At 43.7% G+C, this 19,057-nt stretch overlaps 1 protein-coding gene across 1 annotated transcript in view; it reads right to left on the bottom strand.

The window, feature by feature from the left end:
• Positions 1 to 19,057, bottom strand: part of OIT3 (oncoprotein induced transcript 3) — a 686,203-nt gene that overhangs the window by 530,333 nt on the left and 136,813 nt on the right. Inside the window, exon 3 of the mRNA XM_086922283.1 lies at positions 12,039 to 12,149. Within this exon, the coding sequence (XP_086778409.1) occupies positions 12,039 to 12,149 (111 nt within the window). The remainder of the gene's footprint in view (positions 1 to 12,038; positions 12,150 to 19,057) is intronic.

Below are 19,057 nucleotides of genomic sequence, written 5' to 3'. Positions count from 1 at the left end.
TATTTAAAACTATTACGTCTTTAGTTGCTTGCTCCTTGAGAACTGGAGGACTAATAGAGCGCCAACTTATCAGGAATGGTATAATAAAATGATCCTAACTCAAAGGTTTGAGAAAGTATATGCTGGCAGGGTCAGGAGCCTTAAAAGATTTCTCGCCTCTTGACAGTTTATGACAAAGATCTAGAACTATACGTTAGGATTCCCAGTTGAACAACAGATAATTTTCTCTTTAAAGAGCACACAAGCACTTTCTAGGACATAATTGTATATAATGGAAAGCTGCTAAATTCCTTATCTCTGCAGTTTATATATTACATACCCAATATTTACACTAATGCACATTCGCACTTTCCAGATATACTTAGGATTTGATGCACTGTTGAAAATATAATGATGAAAGGGTTGTATCTGATGTTGTAATTTAAGTACATTTTAATATATCTGTTATGTTGGTGCCATTAAGGTATAATCCTTAATGAAGGTCTGATGGAAAATCGAATACTTTTTTACCTCTTTGTAAATTAAACTGGCTTAATCTATACATATATTTTGCTATTTTATAGAAATATCTGGGTAAGCTTTGTTTAAGCTGAATTAATCATGACGAATCTGATGTTACCTATTTATATGCTTAATAAATAAATAAATAAGATGATGGATGGAGCACTGAAACCTTTCAGACACTCACCCCCTGTTACTATTAGATCTGGATTGAATTCATCATTGTTCTCTCACTTTTGCTCACTTCGCAATCCCAGTTCAGACCCAGGTACATGTAAGTGAGTCTTGACCCTGTTCCTCATGGGAACAGTCCAGCCAGAACTGCGAAGCCAGGTCTTCCCTGGACCAGAAACAAGCATCCTGGGACCGGTTTCAGGGCAACACCCCTCATCAGCCAGGCTAGCTCGAATCCAGTGGCAAAGTGAGCAAGGGAACCACGTCTGGACATACTGAAGGACTGGGTTTTTCTAAGACCCAGCGGTGCCATGGATAACACCTGAAACCTTCGTGGGTTACCTGTTCCGGCGTACAAATGACAGAGACACGGGACACTTCCTTCGGCGTCAAAGATTCGAGGTTTATTTACTGCAGGGAACACAGAAGTCACAAGAAGTACATAGCATGTAAGTTCACGGAGTCTGATTCGAATTGTATCTGTAGATCGCTCCTTTTATACAGTTTTTCGTCATGGGATAACATAACAGACAAAAGGTTACTACCCGGTTCCCGCAGTAAATGTCATAGGGGGTCGCTTTCATGTATTCAGGGCCCGGAACATAATTACAATAGCATTTGTCGGTTCCAAACTGTAAAAGTACATCTTCCCACCATTAGTGCATTCCGTTCGGTGTAAACGAATCAAGGAAGAGACAGAAACAGGTGTAGAGGTAGACAAGGATAGCGAACAGATCGAAGAGAGTGTAAAAGGGGTGGTATCAGGAAACAGGAATGCAGGGATCAAAGGAGACGTGCCTAATGAATGCACAACTGAGACAATAGACCAGCACGGCAGGATGAGCCTCCAGCTGGGCCATCTGCCTTACAGTGTCATCCCCCTTATCATAAAGACACCCTCAAAGGAACACGTGTCTTCCGCAAGAGTTTGGAAATCCCAGGGTCACAAAGCGGACAGTGTCCGTTCGCTGGCTACTTGAGGGCAAGAAACAAAATGGATGCCGCATCTAAAATGGAACCCGTGGGTTCAGATGATCCGCCCTCCCCCCCTTTATTTGCAACATAATCTGCACGGTTCCTCCGTGGGGACTACTCTCTTAGGTGGGTAAGATTTGTTCTATCCCCCATTATATCCAGTTCCTGGCTACTATCCCAGGAACTAGGTGGATACTTTCTTTCTTCTACAAGTATCAACAATCATCTCCTCTCTCACCTCTCCTTTCATCTCCCCACTGGTACCTTGCCGCTTCAGCATGGAGGGGCCGGGACTCAGTTTCGGGGATGATGACGCAGCAGCCATCTTCAGACTTCCGTCCATCCTGGGCATTGATGTAGACACCTCCACAGCAAACAGCTCCGCAGACTGGAAAGCACTCGCCGACATGAAGAGAGAGTGGGTGAGAATCACCCTGCATGGAGCTCTCATGGCAGAGTATTTTAAAGCCAAAATAGCACCCAATGGCCTGATCGTGAAGAACTTCCCTAGAATTTTCTGGGAAGACGGCCAATTTAAGATTGAATGGTCGCAAATTTCGTGGAAGTGCACACATGACCTCCTCATCCTCCTGGTCAACACGGCCAAGCGTTTGGCCGACGAACTTCTCAGCAAAATCCAGGCAGCAGAGAGTGCCCTTAAAAATACAGGGCAAAACCCTGGCTTTAAGACCAAACTGGCAGAGCTTAATAAAGAAATCTCTGAACACAAAGACTACTTAATGAAACAAAAAGTTGCCAAGTTGCAGAAGGACATTGATCGCTTCTCCAAAGAGAAGGTCTATCCCTATCTTAAGGACGATTATGTCCCCCCAGGCACAGGAACAGGATATCTCTCTGACTCGAGCACCACCTCCAGTAGACGAGGCTCTAACAGTGAAAGCAATTCGAGTGGTGATGAGTGGCAACCTGGACCCCGCAAGGGGAACAGAGGTCCTAGACGGGGACAGCCCCTTTACCCACATCCCCCATATCAGGGGGCACAGATGTGGCAATATCCACATTTCCAACACCCTATGACACCATTTCTACCCCAATACCCCCTCCAATTTGCCCCACATGGCATCAACCAGCAACCTTTTTTAGACAGAGGTTGGGGCAGAGGGCGCGGGCGCAGGCGAGGAAACACTCCAGAAAAGAGGGTGCAATGGGAGGATGCACAGGCCCAAGGGATGGAAACCAGGAGCAAGACAGGACGCAAGTGAGTCTGGTAGTGAATCTCTCATCACGCCAACTTACAGCACCTGAGGAAAAAGTCCTACAGAAAGGGCTGGGCTTTGTCCCAACTCCCAAAGTAGACAATTTCGAACTTAATTGTGAAATTCATAAATTTTTCAGAAAGATCAGATTGAGATCGTTCTTTGACGGCAGACCAATTGAAATGCCTACTGACTCAGGTCTCCACAATCCATCTACCTTCACGCCACACAGCGGGATGGTTCCAAATGAAATCCTGACTTTTGAGCAGGCAGTACTTAAGGACATTGGAACATTAAGACCTACCCAGAAACACCAGAACCTGTCCAAAACAGAAATGCAGCTACTGAACTCCCTGGCCAATGATGGAACCATCACCATCAAACAGGCAGACAAGGGTGGGGCTACAGTGATAATGGACACCACGGACTACGAAACGGAGTGTCTTAGACAACTAGGAGATAGACGATACTACACTCCAATCCCTTCAAACCCAACTGAACGACTCAAAACCAAAATCACTGGATTTGTTGAGTCCGCAGAATGCCAGGAGTGGATCTCAAAGAAAGAGGCCGAGTTCCTTGTAAAAAAAGATGCGAGAGTGCCCTACTTCTACACTCTGCCTAAAATTCACAAGGGTACCACCCCAGTGCCTGGGCGCCCTATAGTGTCAGGCATAGATTCTGTGCTAGAGCCCCTCTCGCAATTTTGCGATCACTTCCTACAACCACTGGTGAAGAGAATCCCGTCCTATATCCAAGACACTAAGGATGTTCTCTATCTCCTTGAAAATCTGCCAGACACTGTCCAAATTGACTTCTTGATCACCCTTGATGTGGAGGCCCTGTACACCAACATTCCACAGAGGGCCACACTCGGGGTGATTGAGGAAATACTCAACAATGAGGAATGGACCTCGCCCACACCACCCTCCTTCATTATGGAGTGCGCCAACCTTGCCCCGACAGAAAATTTCTTTGAGTTTAAAGGGCAACACTACCACCAGACCCAGGGAACTTCTATGGGCAGTCATTTGCCCCCTCGGTGGCCTGCCTGTACATGGCTGACTTCGAGGATAAGCATATCAATGGCCCTATGAACCCCTACCATTCCAACATCCAACTCTGGAGGCGGTTCATAGATGACATCCTCATACTCTGGAAAGGGACTGAGGACCTCTACCTAGAGTTCTTCAATTGGCTGAATGCCTTGAACAACTACCTCACTTTCACCATCACAGCCTCTAACTCTAGGATAGCATTCCTGGACCTAACGATCAGACTAGAGGGGGGTAGAATCGATACTACTATGTATCGTAAACCTACGGATCGAAACAGCCTGCTCCTATTCACGAGCCACCACCCCAGAGCCCTTAGGCTAAACCTTCCCTTTGGTCAATTCTTGCGAGTGAGGCGCAACTGCACCCATCTCAGAGATTATAAAAGCGAGTCCAAAATCCTATCTCGCAACCTGAGAGAGCGAGGTTACCCAGCTAGAGAGGTCTACAAAGCACAGAAACGAGCAAAGAATAACCATAGAGAGGCCCTCTTGGAGATCAATACTCCTACCCCACAAGACAAGGATCTGCTGACCTGTGTTACAACTTTCTCGCCAGCCTCTACAGAGATCAAGAAGATAATAAAGAGACACTGGCAGATCCTTAACACAGGAGACCTTACCCTCGCAACCCCTAGGTTTGCCTTCAAAAGGTCCAAAAATGTTAAAGACATCTTGGTTCACACCAGGCCTAGACAAGCAGATACCCACAGACAAAACACACTCTGGCAACTCCCACCAGTGAAAGGTCACTATCCCTGTGGGTCTTGTAGCGTTTGTCCTTTCACCAGTATCACCAAATCTATCCAACTAACAGAGACGTTTCTGTGGGAACTACGATGTCACACTAACTGTAACACCCCCAATTGCATCTACTTACTTAGATGCCCCTGTGACCTCCAGTACGTGGGCATGACCACGCGCCCTGTTAAGATCCGCATCGCGGAACACAGAAGCAACTTCCGCTGCAAGAAAACCAATACTAAAATGTGCAAGCACTTTGTAGACCTTAATCATACTGCTGACTCACTGAGATGGCTTATCTTAGAGACACCAAGCGACAAATCCAAACAGAACCTGTTCCAGAAGGAACAGAGGTGGATTCACAGGCTTTCCTCTGACAGGCGGGGTCTTAATGAGGACATTCCGTGGAGTACACTGTAAAAAACGACTACACCAATTCACTACGTGAACATAAAGCTACCCTCAATGCCCTACATCCTTGGCTGTTTATGGTATTAGACACACAATGCATTGATCTGACATTTATTTGTTATTCCTGTGTACTATTACATCCAACCCAGGGTCTTTCCATAAATCCTTTCTCCTTGTTACTGCACCCCTGCTTATCGACACTGGGACCATTCCAAGATGGCCCCCACGATATCTCCAATCTACCCCTGACCTCTAATGAGAACTGACCACGTCCCCTATAATATAATTGGTATCAGACACACGATACCTTGAATACTTAATAGGTTGTTACTCATTTGTATAGCTTTATTCAACCTAGGATCCACCCTTAGACTAATCCTCCTTGTTACTGCACCTTGCTTATTTAAATTTGGGTCCCTTCTAAGATGGCCACTGCGGTAACTTCCATTCACACATGACCTAATAGGAGCCCTGACCGCGCCCCCAACAAATCGTTGATCAAGGTGCCTGCCCGATGTCTCAGCACTATCCGGAACCCGGTAGGTCGGGTAGGCAGACGGTGCTGACCAAGGCAGCAGGAAGTAAGTGGCTTGCCCCGTTAGTTTTTCTTAACCCCGCGCAGATGCGATAATCTTAATCGCGCTTAGCTCCCCAGCGCCGCAATATCTTGCCTGGGAGCTGTCTTGCATCTTTAAGCATGCTCTTATGCCTTGCGCGTGAACCGTTAACCTTGTCCCCCTCCCAAGCCCTCGGATGCCGCGCTCCGGTCCCAGCACATCCTTCCAGCTGGGACTGACGGTTGCTGACGTGCTCGGCTCACCGCCATTAACCCCACAGCGACGCGCCCGAGCATGTCGGAATTCGAGCGCCTCTATTGCCGGGACGAGAGAGTTTATAACCGGACAATGCTCTGATATATTAAGAGGACTTTTCTGAAGCCCTTAAATAACTTTTTGCCTGACAATAGTTTACAGTAAAGATTTATTCACAACACGTGGGCATAGTAAAGAACTCGTGAACACTTCACTACAGGCACAATGAGGAATAAGTCTAACCGACCCACGTACTCTGCTCAAGCTACTTCTTTAAATAAGATTACTACTCAGAGGTCGAAGGGAAACTAAGATAGCGTAACACACCAGGCTAACAGGGGGAATCACAACAGGAACCCCCATGAACATGGGACTACTAAGTCATAAATTTTACTCGTGTAAATTTAACCAGAACTAATACGAGGGTTACTATGGGATGCAGTAGGACTGGAGTCATAACCAACCCACCTAACAATAACAATAAAAATCTTGGACCCCCTAATCTTTGGCACTATGAGGCGGCTGTGTGATAAGATGTCTACTGGAAATGTCTCATACATTTTACTGTCACGCTTGTTCCTCCCTAACAGCCTTAAACCCCTATGGTTCTTTCCCCTTGAAGTAAAACCTACCGGGTACTGTTGACACCTAGACACTTTGACCTTTAGGTGAGTAAACATTTTGCCCTATACATAGGTTTAGACGGAAGTTTCTGTTCAAATGCTGCTGTTTTTAAATGTCACCTTCTGTTTTTAGCTAATAGCACGGTGCAAAGTAACCATGTGATATATAGACAACTACATACTGGTCACCTGTTTTCACTGGTATGTCACTTATTTTATGTCATTGCACCTTTCACAGCACCGCGTGCTCACGGTCACCATAAGGCGTTTGTTGTAACATAACCATGGTAATGTTCTCTTTTGTCTCCATAGGCAAGAGTTGTCCAATACAGGTAGTACAACCTTTTAAACTGACACTATCTAGGTCAAGTTTTTGTAGGATAGATGTTAACCACTAGGTCCTGAAGAATCGCAGCCAAAGGGCATAGCGAGAAACATGTTGACCTCACGATAAAATCTGTAGTCCTGGATAGACACATGGAATCCTAAATTCCAACGATCATAGGCTACCCACTGTTTTTAACTGTGACAGGGGACCACCAGAATAAGTTGATCTCAGGTACCTCATGTCACATTTTAACTCACGTACCTACACTATCCACTTCTTTCTGGCCCCTCACCTGCACTTCACCCGAGGCAGTTGGTAAAAAGATCTCTGTGAAAGAGCCCCTCTTTGAGGTGAGCCCGTTGGGCATTGCACCGCCTGCCCGACGAGGAGCAACCGCCAATGATGAAGCATGACACTCTCAAGGGTGTGTGAGGCCATTAATACCAACATATTGGTTTCCCTGGGTAGCCCTCCAATGAGCACTACCTCTTCTTTTGTGACCGTACCTCTACCTCCTATTACTCTCTATCCGTTAGGAACAGCCGAGTCTGTCTTTGCCTTATTCAGATGAAGAAACCCACGAAACAAACGAACGGTTTAGGCTAGCACAGCGAAAACGCGTACACCCACTAAACTGATCATTTGCGGTTCATAGATACCAGACTCGACCATATTCGGCCGAGTCGAAAACACCACTTACAATTGTCACGGAACCTCAATACCCGGCCAAATTAGGGCGAGCAAAGAAACACAATAAGATGATGGACGGAGCACTGACATTTTCAGTCACTCACCCCAAGTCACTATTAGATCTGGGTTGAATCCATCATCGTTCTTTAGTTCACTTCGCCACCTCAATTCAGACCGAGCCTTATGCAAATCAATCTTGACCCTGTTCCTTATGGGAACAGTCCAGCCCAAACTGCCAAGCCAGGTCTTCCCGGGACCAGAAAAAGCATCCTGGGATTTACATTTAAAATTACTTCATTGATGACAAGACTGTATGGTGGAGGCGTGAGTTACAGTTATCTTAAGGCATGAGTTATAGTTACTGGAGATAACTAGAACTGTTTAATTTCGTGTTTAAATTGCTGCATTGTCACTGAAAGTTTCATCTAACTATATTGTCACTTTTACCTTTGTTTTCTTTTAGTGATATATATATATATATATATATATATATATATATATATATATATATATATATATATATATTTTCAATTCACCTTACTATTTGTTCACTAACTCACTTATCTACTTCTTCTTTCTTTCTGCCTCTTTTACCTCTACCTCACCTCCAATACGATCTTACTCTTTTCTATCTCTCTTTCGCCATCTCTACCTCCTTTCTCTATCATTATCTTCTTTCCCTTCTCTCTGCACCTCCTCTATTTGAACTCACCCCTCCACCTCTCTCTTAATACATCTCTACCCCGTCCTTTTCTACCTGTCTTTCTACCTCACAATTTTATCTCACCTTCTCTCTACTTCTCTACCAGCATCACATACTTCTCTTCTCTAACCTAACCTGTTTTTACTTCACCTCTTTTCTCTGCACCTTTTTGTCTTTTTCTTCTCTCTACCCATTCTGTATACCTTTCTCTATGCATCGCTGCTCTTTACCTGACTTATCTTACTATACATCAGTGTGCCCAATCTGTAATTTGCATCTATCTGCTCCTTTTTACTCCCTCTTCTCTCCACCAGTCTCTTTAATTCACCTCTCACTGTATCTTGCGTCTCTCTCTTGCTCGACTTCAACCCTTCAATGTATGCCGCCACACTCTCTCCGACTCTACACTTCCTTCTTGCCTCTAACTCTCTCTATCTCACTTTAAAACCTTACCTATCTCGCAGCCTACTTCTTCCTTTCTCTCGGTCTCTCTCACTCTTTCTTTTTGGCTACCTCCACTTTCTCATTTTACTGTACATCTCACCTACCCTCTCCCTGAGCTTCACCTCTTTCATAAACAAACTGAATAATTTCAACCAAGCACTCCGAACGGTGCTTAGGAAATTAATGAACAGAGGAGTGCTTTTCAACATCAACTTGGATATGAAACACACTATATACAACACAAGATGACCATACAGAAAGGTGGTTTAGGCCTTCCAAATTGCGTGGAAAGCCCTACATAACTATTATATCACAACACAATGCAATATAAGGATTTTGAGCACTGCCATACAGTATTGGCTATTTTAGCATGTCTCTGTTTATGAAAATTATGAGCTGTAATTCAATATTTGTGTGGCCTCCTGAGAGCCTGAATTAGCCGATAATGTAAAAAAAATGAAAGTTCTTCTGAACTGGTAGGCAAAATATGTTTTGGCGGTCGCCCCCAAAAATCTTGGGATGGCACTTGAATCCCATCCCTTAATCTGTGGTCTAGGGCACTTTAGGTTGGCCAAGAGAAGGATGGTAGAACCTGTGACCTGTGAGTCGGTGAACATGTCAGCACTGGGTTTAACAGCTCAGATTTCAAGAGGGACTTGAGAGCAGGAGCACTGTGAAGGATAGATTGTGCACCTGAGTCTGGAGGGTAAATCGGAGTAATCCAAAGGTGGATTGACTGTAGATTGCTTGTGTGCGGTTGAGGGCCAGCTCCAGCATGTCTTTGAAGTTTATTTTAAACAGTTTCAGCGATTTTTTACTTTAGGGCCTTATAAAACACGTGGCTAACATTTAAAACAATGATTTGAAAAACACTTTTGAAATTAATTAGGAATTTAAAAATTTAAATAAGTCTTTTCATCAATAATCTTCGTATGTTATTTACTGTGGTTTACAACTCTTTACAATGTGTGTAAAATGTCAACACCATTGGTTTACCTTATACCAAAAAGACAGGCCCTGACAGCTCTCTTTTCTGGTTCTAGAAAATAAATCTATCGAACACATTCTACACCACAGGAGAAACTTGTGATAGGTCAGAAGAACATGGTCACACATTTCTAGGCAGAGTCCACAAAACCAGCAAATTATCTCAGAACATAGGTCTTCTCGCGTTTCCCTGGCTACCAGAGGTGGGGCTCAAGATGGCTTCCTGTGCTGCTGTCTTGTTTTGTCATATACTCCAGAGCGTTTTTTAGAGGAGACCTGTGTAGATTTGCTTGCTTTGATCCAAACATGCCTTCACTACAGCGATAAATTCCAGTTTGTAATATGTTTGTAGGAGCAGAGGACGTTTCAGCCAGGGCAACTACTGTTTGAATTTGGTACCCAATGAGGGCCATAGAGTAGGTCTTTAATAAAGACTGCCCTTTTTTTTTTAAACTGATACGCGCACCCGTAAAATTATGGAAAATCCGTGAAAATTAAATGTATGAGAGCTGTAACAATTCTAAATTATGTGTATTGTAAATAGATTTGTAAAAAGATTATGGGAATGTTTTGTTGTATATGTTGCTTTTATGAATTTTATGAAATTCGAATAAAGGTCTTTTGATTTGATTTGACTGCCCAGGGGCTTTCATTTATGTGTCAGGAGCGGCAACCCAAAGAGTCACAGGTTTATAATTGATTTTTTTGGTGCTGAAGGGCACTGTAACATATCTGTTTTTTGGCCAGACGGGATGTTGACCACTGGTAGCCAGGAAGGGTATTGAGTTTATCGAACGCTGTTTGTGGCTTGTAGCATCTGAAACATTCACATGTTACTTTCTCTCTGGTGAAACTAGGATCTAGGGCCAGATGTAGGTAAATGAGATTTACCGATTTTTAATTACCGAATTTTACCGATTCGGTAATTAAAAATCGGTAAATCTGAGGGGTGGATATGTAGGAACATCCAGATGTTCCTTTTACCGAATCGGTAAATACCGATTCTGACAAGGGTGCAGGGGGTGTCACTTTGACACCCTCTAGCACCCCCAAAAAAGGTTCGGGGGCCATGTGGCAGGCATACCTGCCCTAAGGGCAGGTCTGCCTGTCATATGGCACAGGTGTGCATGCACACATGTGCATGCACACCAGAATCGGTATTTTACCATCAAATAGTATTTGATGGTAAAATACCGATTCTTTAATGCTTGTGGGACTCAGAAGAGTCCCACCTACATATCAATTTTACCGAATCGGAAAAAATACCGATTCGGTATTTTACAGAATCGGTATATTTACCGATCGGTAAATTTACCGATTCTGTAAAATACAGGGCCCTACATCTCAAATTGCATTTACCGGTCGGTAACGGCCGAATTCGGCCGTTACCGACCGGTAAATGCCTACCTACATCTGGCCCACAGTCTCTTTTAGCGCAATTATTTCTTCTGCATGAGGCATGCATGAGGAAACTCCCTTGGCTCAAGAGTCTCTGTCGGCATAATGTGGCAAATGACGTTTTCTGTGGTATCTTTTTTGTACTGTATTGGTACTTGTATTAAATGGTTGAGCTTCCCTGGGTTACTGTTGTTAATTCACATTTCGTTTCCTCGAACCAAAGCACGCGGTTTGGGGCTCTGGGAGAGCCCGCTTCACCCACTGACTCTCCTCACTATGAGCGACTGCATTTTGCTCTTGCACATCTACCTAGAAACTAGCCCACTTCGGTGCCAGGGCTAGTAGGCGTATCTTTGCTTTGATTTAATTCATTTATTTTTGTGATCCGTCAATTTATTATTTTTTTTAAAACAAACATATGCATACTACCATTAACAGTCAGGGCTTTCATTTTTTTTACTATTTTTGCACTTTCAATGTACATTGCATTTCTTTGTAAAAATAAAAGAGCATTGCAGGTTTGACATGAGCAGACTAACTGGCCTTGCCAATGCTTGTTTAGAATGTGGTTAGTTATACAGGACCAGTAGATTTGGTGGTAATTGCTTGCCAGATCGGGCGCAGAATGGGCAGCATTTTGCCTCTTGTCATGTTATGCTACGTAGATCCTAACTATGGACGTTGAAAACATTCCGGGACCAACTTCCAGGTGTAAACTCAACTCAGCACAAAAGGAAAAATTTAGGAAGATAAATAATGAAAATATGCATTTGCATTTTATCAAAGAAAGAGTGCACCCAGCAATATTTTTATTAAAGCCCGAAGCTTAATGGCTTTCAGCTGTTTGATTTGTATGAAGTACATAAATGACGACCAAGATCACCAGAGAAAAGTTAAAAGTTGCAGAAACGTAATTACCCTTTGAAGTGACGGAAATGATTTCTTCCCAGGCCCAGCTCACCGCTTCCTTTACTTACCAAGGCAGGTTTGGCCATCTGGGCCCAGCAACGTGCCGGCACCGCACGTGCAGTCCGTGGCGTCCAAGCAAGCTCCCTGGCAATCCATCATGTCGCAGATGTCATAGAAATCTGAAGAAAAAAGCGACGTCATCATTATCTGAAGAAAGAAGCATGGGAGAGGTTCGGATCACAGGGCACCGAAACAAATAAAAGAATTGTCGCCTATAACTGGGGCTGTAGTTTGTTTTGCCTTTTTGTTCCTCCTCCCCTAAGAATATATGCACCGAAAAAGGCAGGTATGCTATTTCTTTAATATTAAAAAGCATTGTCAGGGCCGTTTTAACACTAGTGGTAACCCGTGCGACTATCCTTTTTGGTATACCCCCTACCCCCCAATATGACCTCCTCGGATTTCCAGACTACCACCAATCAAAAGTCCCCCTCATCACTCCATAGCCTCTCTCTCAAATACTTGTCATTTGTTTTAAATTCCTGGTAAAGGCTGGCTTTACTAATTCACTCAGCTATCCACATAACATAATGATCTGTTCTTTGCAGCAGACATATTAACCCTCTGTGCTACCTTATGTCGAGTCAAAACTGTCACTAGACAAAACTCCGATCTCTCTCTCTCTAGCAGGAATATCAATCACAAGAGTTACCATTAAATTTTATGTCTGGCTAAAAGCTGGATGCACAAGGATCTCTGCAGCAGGTGCTATTAAATCTTAAGTTATCGCTAAACACAGCGCCCCCCTGAGGTTAGTGCTCCCCCTCCAGGTCAGCGCCTAGTGCAGCCCCACCAGTGGCACCACTCTAAAGCCGGCCCTGACCATTTTACCTTTTTCAATTATTCTGACCATAAAAACACATATCCTATCACACAAAAGTCATGTTTGAATGTTTCCTCTGACTCAGACCTCTTCCTGCTGCTTTCTATAAGTTACTTTACTTTTGTTTCGGTTTCGTTTTATGATTTGCATATTTTTATAATGCTTGAATGTGCTAAGGAGGGTTACAATTCATCAGGCCTCTCGTTGGCGTAGCCAAAAAGATGTACTGGGGCCTAGTTTCTTGATTGACATCATGATCCTTGCTCTCGCCAAGAACTTTAAAACACCAAAGGCTTGACTCCATTTTGAGGTGTTGAGTGGGATTAAATGAACTTGGATTTCTTGAGCTGTGCTGAATGCGCTGGGGTATTTTAATTTGACCTCAGGTTATCAGATAAGTCGATAACTCAGTGTTTAACAATATGTTGTATCTGTTTTCTCCTGGGGTTTCTTCATGCTTATCCTGCCCAGCCTAGTTAGCCAGAAGTAAGATGGAATGCTGTGACTGTGCTGGTGTGAGGTCAGCCTGAACCGAGAGAGAGGCTAATCAGATAGGCTGTTTTGCACATGGTGGGGAGTTTCTTACTTTATATCAGTTCAGACAAAAGTTTATTTGGACTAACTAGTACTTAAACACATAAAATCTCCATAAATACTATCTCATATAAACCATAACTTAATAAAATCTCACATTAAATTCATACATTTAAAATTAATTAATCATTCCACCTTTCTTTTTAAAATACCATGTATCATACACATATCTACGGGAGAAATTTCTATTCTATTCACCTTTTAGGGTTTTTAAAAACTTTTTTTAATAAACTTCCCAATGGCACATAACTATATCCAAATTATGCATTTCAATTAAAAGGTCTACTGCTTGCGACCGATTTTTAATATCATACTTTTTAAATATTGGGCTTAATTTTTTTTCTGATATCCAAGACCTTCCGGCAGTCCAATAAGACGTGCAATAAGTTACATGTGGTGCCCAAGTACAAGTCTTACTTTATATGCGCTTGTATCTATTACTGTGTGTAAAATAAACCCTTTATTTATAGTTGAGCCCAATATGATTTCCTTATCCAAGTGCCCCTTTGGATTAAAAGTGAGCTAGCTCCAAGTCCTCCTAATGGGTTATCTGCAGATCTAGCCAAAACCTGTCTCTTTTCATGTTGGTTCTATCGTTCCATGTAATCAGTAGGACAGCCATTTTATGTGAAGTATTATGAAATGTTCCTTCCTCAAACTACAAAGTCAGGGATATGTGATCGCTCAGAACCCAAGTTGCTAATTTTGGAATGTGGCCTTGGCTAGTATTGCACCAGTCAATTCAATTCAATTTTTTCAATTCAATTTTATTGGTATATGATTTGGAACTCGATTGAGATCCACATATAAGCAAGACATGAAAGACAACAGAAATTACAAAAGTATAAAATCCTTAAAATACATTCTATAAACACAGAAACTGGAATATAAAAATCATATCCATTAATATAATTCTAAAAAACATTTAAAGAAGTTAAAAATTCTGTAGCAAAACATTTCATTGGGGGGGGGGGGTATAGGTAGTCGCATCGATTAGAGATTTGGCAGACAAAATGCTTAATTGTAAACAAATAAGTCTCACCCACTTTTGACGATGAGCCATTAGGGCAGGGCATACAAAGAGAACATGGGCGGTATCCTGAGTCGAATATTATTATTGCATAGGTTACATTTGTCGGAGGAACCATACCATCTAGCTAGTAATTTATTCAAAGGGAGGAGATCTTGCCTCAAGAGGAACCAAAAGTGGCGTAAGCCGTGAGGAAGGTTCCAAGCGGCGTAAGGTTGTATGTGTTTAAATAAATAAGAATTAACAACCAGGGTAGCACCTTTCTTTGAAATAAGGGCATCTCTGTCCCTCCTAAAACTTAGCTCCCACGTTGCCAGTTTTAGGGTGGACTTTAGCTGATTTGAAGATAGCAAAAACAGAGTAGATTCCTCCAATTCAAGTAATGTAACAGCCCTTCTAAAATTCTTTATAAGTAATGAGTATTCTTTTAGGGGACCCAATAATTCTTTTTTGATAAGGAATCTTAAAGTGGCCGGTTTTTCCTTGGCTAAGCAAGAGACCCAACGTATTACACCCGCCAGGGCTTGAACCCAACTACTTCGTATGCCAAATTCAAGTCTAAGAGATGCCACTGTACAAGCATTATTAACCATGGTTAGATATCGAAAAAGTCTGCCCTCGATGGTATCTAAAAACCCCCATTGCCCCAGATCAATAAGCTCAATGCCATAGAGCAGAGAGGCTGGGATTTTTGCCCGAAAAGCCTCTAGCAAATGAACAAAATGTCTTTTGCCGGTGGCTTTGTAAAGAGCACTTAGTCCATTACCCTGTGTCTTGGCCTTCCGAATGTTGTTGTCTATGTGGGCCTTATCGCTCAAGTTTCCGCATACTATTTTCCCTAAAAAACATAGGATTTTACAATTTCCAGCTTATGACCGCCTAGAGACCATCTAAAATTCCCAGATTTCAATTTTTTCTTTCCCATCATACACATTACCTTGCTTTTAGAGATATTGATCTTCAGATGATGGGACTCGGCAAATACATGTAATGCATGCAGACGATTGTTGAGTCCTTTCGGGGTAAGATCTAAAAGTAATATATCATCTGCATACATCAAACATGTAATTGGTTTGTCCCCTAGAAGAGGGGCAATTCCTTCACTTAAGGATAAGGTCTGCGGGAGGTCACAAACATAAAGGGAAAACAATAGTGGAGCTAATAAACAGCCCTGTTTAAGACCATTGGCTGAGGGGATTGCTTGGGATAGGCCTCTCTCTCCTCCCAACAATACTCTGCACCAGGTATCAGAGTGGAGGTCCTGAACTAGGTCTAAGAGCCGGGCTCTCCCCCCTCTAACCCTGATGTATTTATCGGATATTACTTGCAGAGCTGTTAAGTTATCCATGGTGCCATGGTTCTTTCGAAATCCTGTCTGCTCAAAGGGAAGTATATTAGTCTGGTCCACCCAATCATTAATTCGTTTCAAAAGGCATCTTGCAAAGACTTTGCCAATTGCATCCAAAAGGGCAATTTGGCGATAATTTTGGGGAGACAATCGGTCACCCTTTTTAAAAAGGGGAACCAGGATACTCCCTTTCTAAGAAGGAAGAATCTTTCCGCTCGAAAAGCAAGTGTTAAACACAGGGCATAGCAGTTTACTCCATTTTGCACTACTTTGCTTTAGGACAGAAATTGGAAGTTCATCCGGCCCCATTGCCCCAGAAGAGCGCATTTCCTTAATTGCTAATTCGATATCCTTTTCAGATAGAGGGACCAAAGGCTGACTGTTCTCAATAAAACTTATACAGGGAGCCGCAGCTCCGTTACTTGCGTAAAGGGCTGTGACATAATCCACCCGTATTTGTTCTTCAATGGGGATAGGAAGCGGTCTTGTTCTGGCCCCACAGCCCTCACCTATGAGGGACCAAAATTGTCTCATTTCTCCATTAAAGGCAGCCTCTCTTAGTTTTATCCAGATAATGTCCTCCCCCCTCTTTTCATAATTTTGCCTGTAACCTTCTCCTCCTTCTTCTTAGTAGGGCTACACTACGCGTTCCTTCAGCCGATTTACACAAATATTGTTCCCTTACTAACTCATTTATTTCTATATTGAGTAGACGCAGGGGACTGAGGGGTATTGTAGTATACCTTTTCTTATTTGGTTTTTAGCGACAGAGATCACTACCTTCATAAAATCTAGGAAACACACAATTTAAAAACCATGCCAATTAGCAAGGTCATTAATTGCTACATCAAGAACACTCTCCAACTCTTATTCAGCTTTTGTATTCCAATAGCACCTTCCCGATTTCGCTCAAAAACTTACCAGATCACTATTAAGTGACCACTGGTCATATTTGGGAGGGTTTATATTTACAGAGGTAGAAAGTATTTTGTGGTCGCTAAAGAGAGTTTCAATGACCCTGAGATCCTTTAATAGGGCAAAGGTAGAATTCTCTACTATCACAAAATCTAGAATGGATTCTCCCTGATGAGATTTGTGCGTAAAATTTGCAGGGGAATCGGAGTGGAGCCTTCCATTCGCAATGATCCCATCCATATCAGACAGTTCTTTGAGAAGTATCTTCTATCGCTTATTTGTTTTAATATTCTCAGGGAAGAGAGCTTGGGGGATCTGTAATGATTCTTCTTTGTATTTATCACGAAACAGGCTCATACTCAAATTAGAGATTTTACAATTCAAGTCCCCTACTAGAATTATGTTAGGAGGAGGAGTTTTCTCCCTAATACTCTGTATATAGACAAAAACCCTTTTTAAAGTTAAGTTAAAACTAACATCGGGGGGAATATAAGCGTTAATCAGAACTAAAGGTTTAGGCGCATCAACATTGTCACAACTAAACAACGTTACAGCCTGAAAAAGGTTACAAGGATCCAAATAGTGAGAGAAATTCCATTTTATCTGGTTGGATAATAGACAGGCAATACCCTCACTGGCATGGCCTCTCCTGGAGGGGGAAGCACAGCCCTCAAGTACAAAGTAATCCCTTCCTATCTGAATTTTCTCCGAACACCACGTCTCCTGGAGACAGATAACACTGGCTTTTAGCCAAGTCCCCACTTGTGCTGCTTTCCGGATTCACCACCGGATTCTCCACCGTGATCTCCGCAGCTGACGCTTTGTTTGAAAATGGCAATGGTTATGGCAGATCACAAATCCCGTTTTCAGCTTCCTGAAATCTTGAACTCCTGAGCTGCAGCCCGAACTCGCTCAGGCTTTCGTCTTACGTCTCCGTCAGCGGCCTTACAGAGATGCTGCTGCACCCCTCCCTGCTGGCTTCCACTGCCTTGCCTCCTTGCGGGAAGCCAGGAGCAGGGAACCGGGAGCCGGGAGGCGTGACCAGGGAGCTAACTGCACGCTACTCGCTGTTCGCTGTAGTGGAGAATGGCGACTGGCAACTGGAATTCCGGATCTCGCTGCTTTCCACTGCTCTCTGCCGTCAAGGGGTCCAAAGCGCAGCGTGATGGGACAGCAGTGGGGTGCACTTCCAATCCAGCTCCTTAGCATTCCAGCTCACACCATCAAGATGCGGCAAAGAAAAGTCACAAAAAGCAAAACACTTCCAGCTGCACGTGGCACAGAAAGAACGAGCACCGTGATCAAGTCCACAGCAGCCATCTTTGAGGTACAGAAACACTGTTCTGTCAAACTGAGCACTAGTTTTCTCAATCACTGCAGGTATGGCAGGAAATGGTGGTATTTGCCAAGCACCGTGCGCCTAAAGGTAGAAAAGTGCTCCTCGCGGCACCCGCCGCACACCAAAAGAGGGGAGGAAAGCCCACCGGCTGCTCTTCACTCACGGCTTCCGCGGCTGCTCACTTCACCTCCTCACACTCACTGTGCTTGCAGCTGCTCTCTCCTAACCGCGTCAACCCTCCTCTGCAGACTGGCAGGAATGGTGATGTTCGCGTCCCGCCGCCGCCCGCCATGCACTGAAGGGAAGCGAAATGCTCCTCGCCGCCGCCTCAAACCAAAAGGGGAGAGAAATGCTTGTGGGCCACTCTTTACTCGCGGCACCCGCAGCTGCTCACTCGCGGCTCTCTTCTTGCCGCAGCGCTCCTCCGTTCCCAGCTGGCTAATTGCTGATTGCTGCGAGAACTTGACGGGTCTCAAGATGAAGCCTGCCCGCAAGGAACAGCGGAGCGGCGTCCTCGTCTTCCTCCTTACTCAAGTGAGTGGCTGGCTGGCTGGCGCAATCTCGAAAACACGGACCAGTCATAAATCGCAGGGTATTGGTGGGTGTGGAAACTTTGCTGTGGAAGTTCATCTTCCCCTCTTATTGGAGAAAAGTGCCATTTGCTCATCAGTGTTGTAGACTATGGCGGACTTACCCCCTCAGTTTGTTTGGAGGTCGAGGCCTTGCATTGTTTTCTCTCTTATTGACTGCCTTAGCCCAACACACACACCCTTGCACACTAGTGCAACGGTGTGTGTGTGATATCAAGCACTTATATTCTACTTGAAGGATATCCTTTCAATACAAAACCTGTGCTTTAACACAGTTTGATACAAACGGTGTGGAGGAAGCGCTGATGGGGGAAAATCTTGATGCCCCCATTATTGATTCCCAACGCATTCCTATGCTGGCGTACGCTGACAATGCCGTACTGCTTTC

The sequence above is a fragment of the Lissotriton vulgaris genome, chromosome 5 (assembly GCF_964263255.1).
Source record: "Lissotriton vulgaris chromosome 5, aLisVul1.2, whole genome shotgun sequence".
NCBI classification, from domain to species: domain Eukaryota; kingdom Metazoa; phylum Chordata; class Amphibia; order Caudata; family Salamandridae; genus Lissotriton; species Lissotriton vulgaris.
Note: the sequence above shows the minus strand (reverse complement) of the source record. Positions and strands in the feature narration are given on the sequence as shown.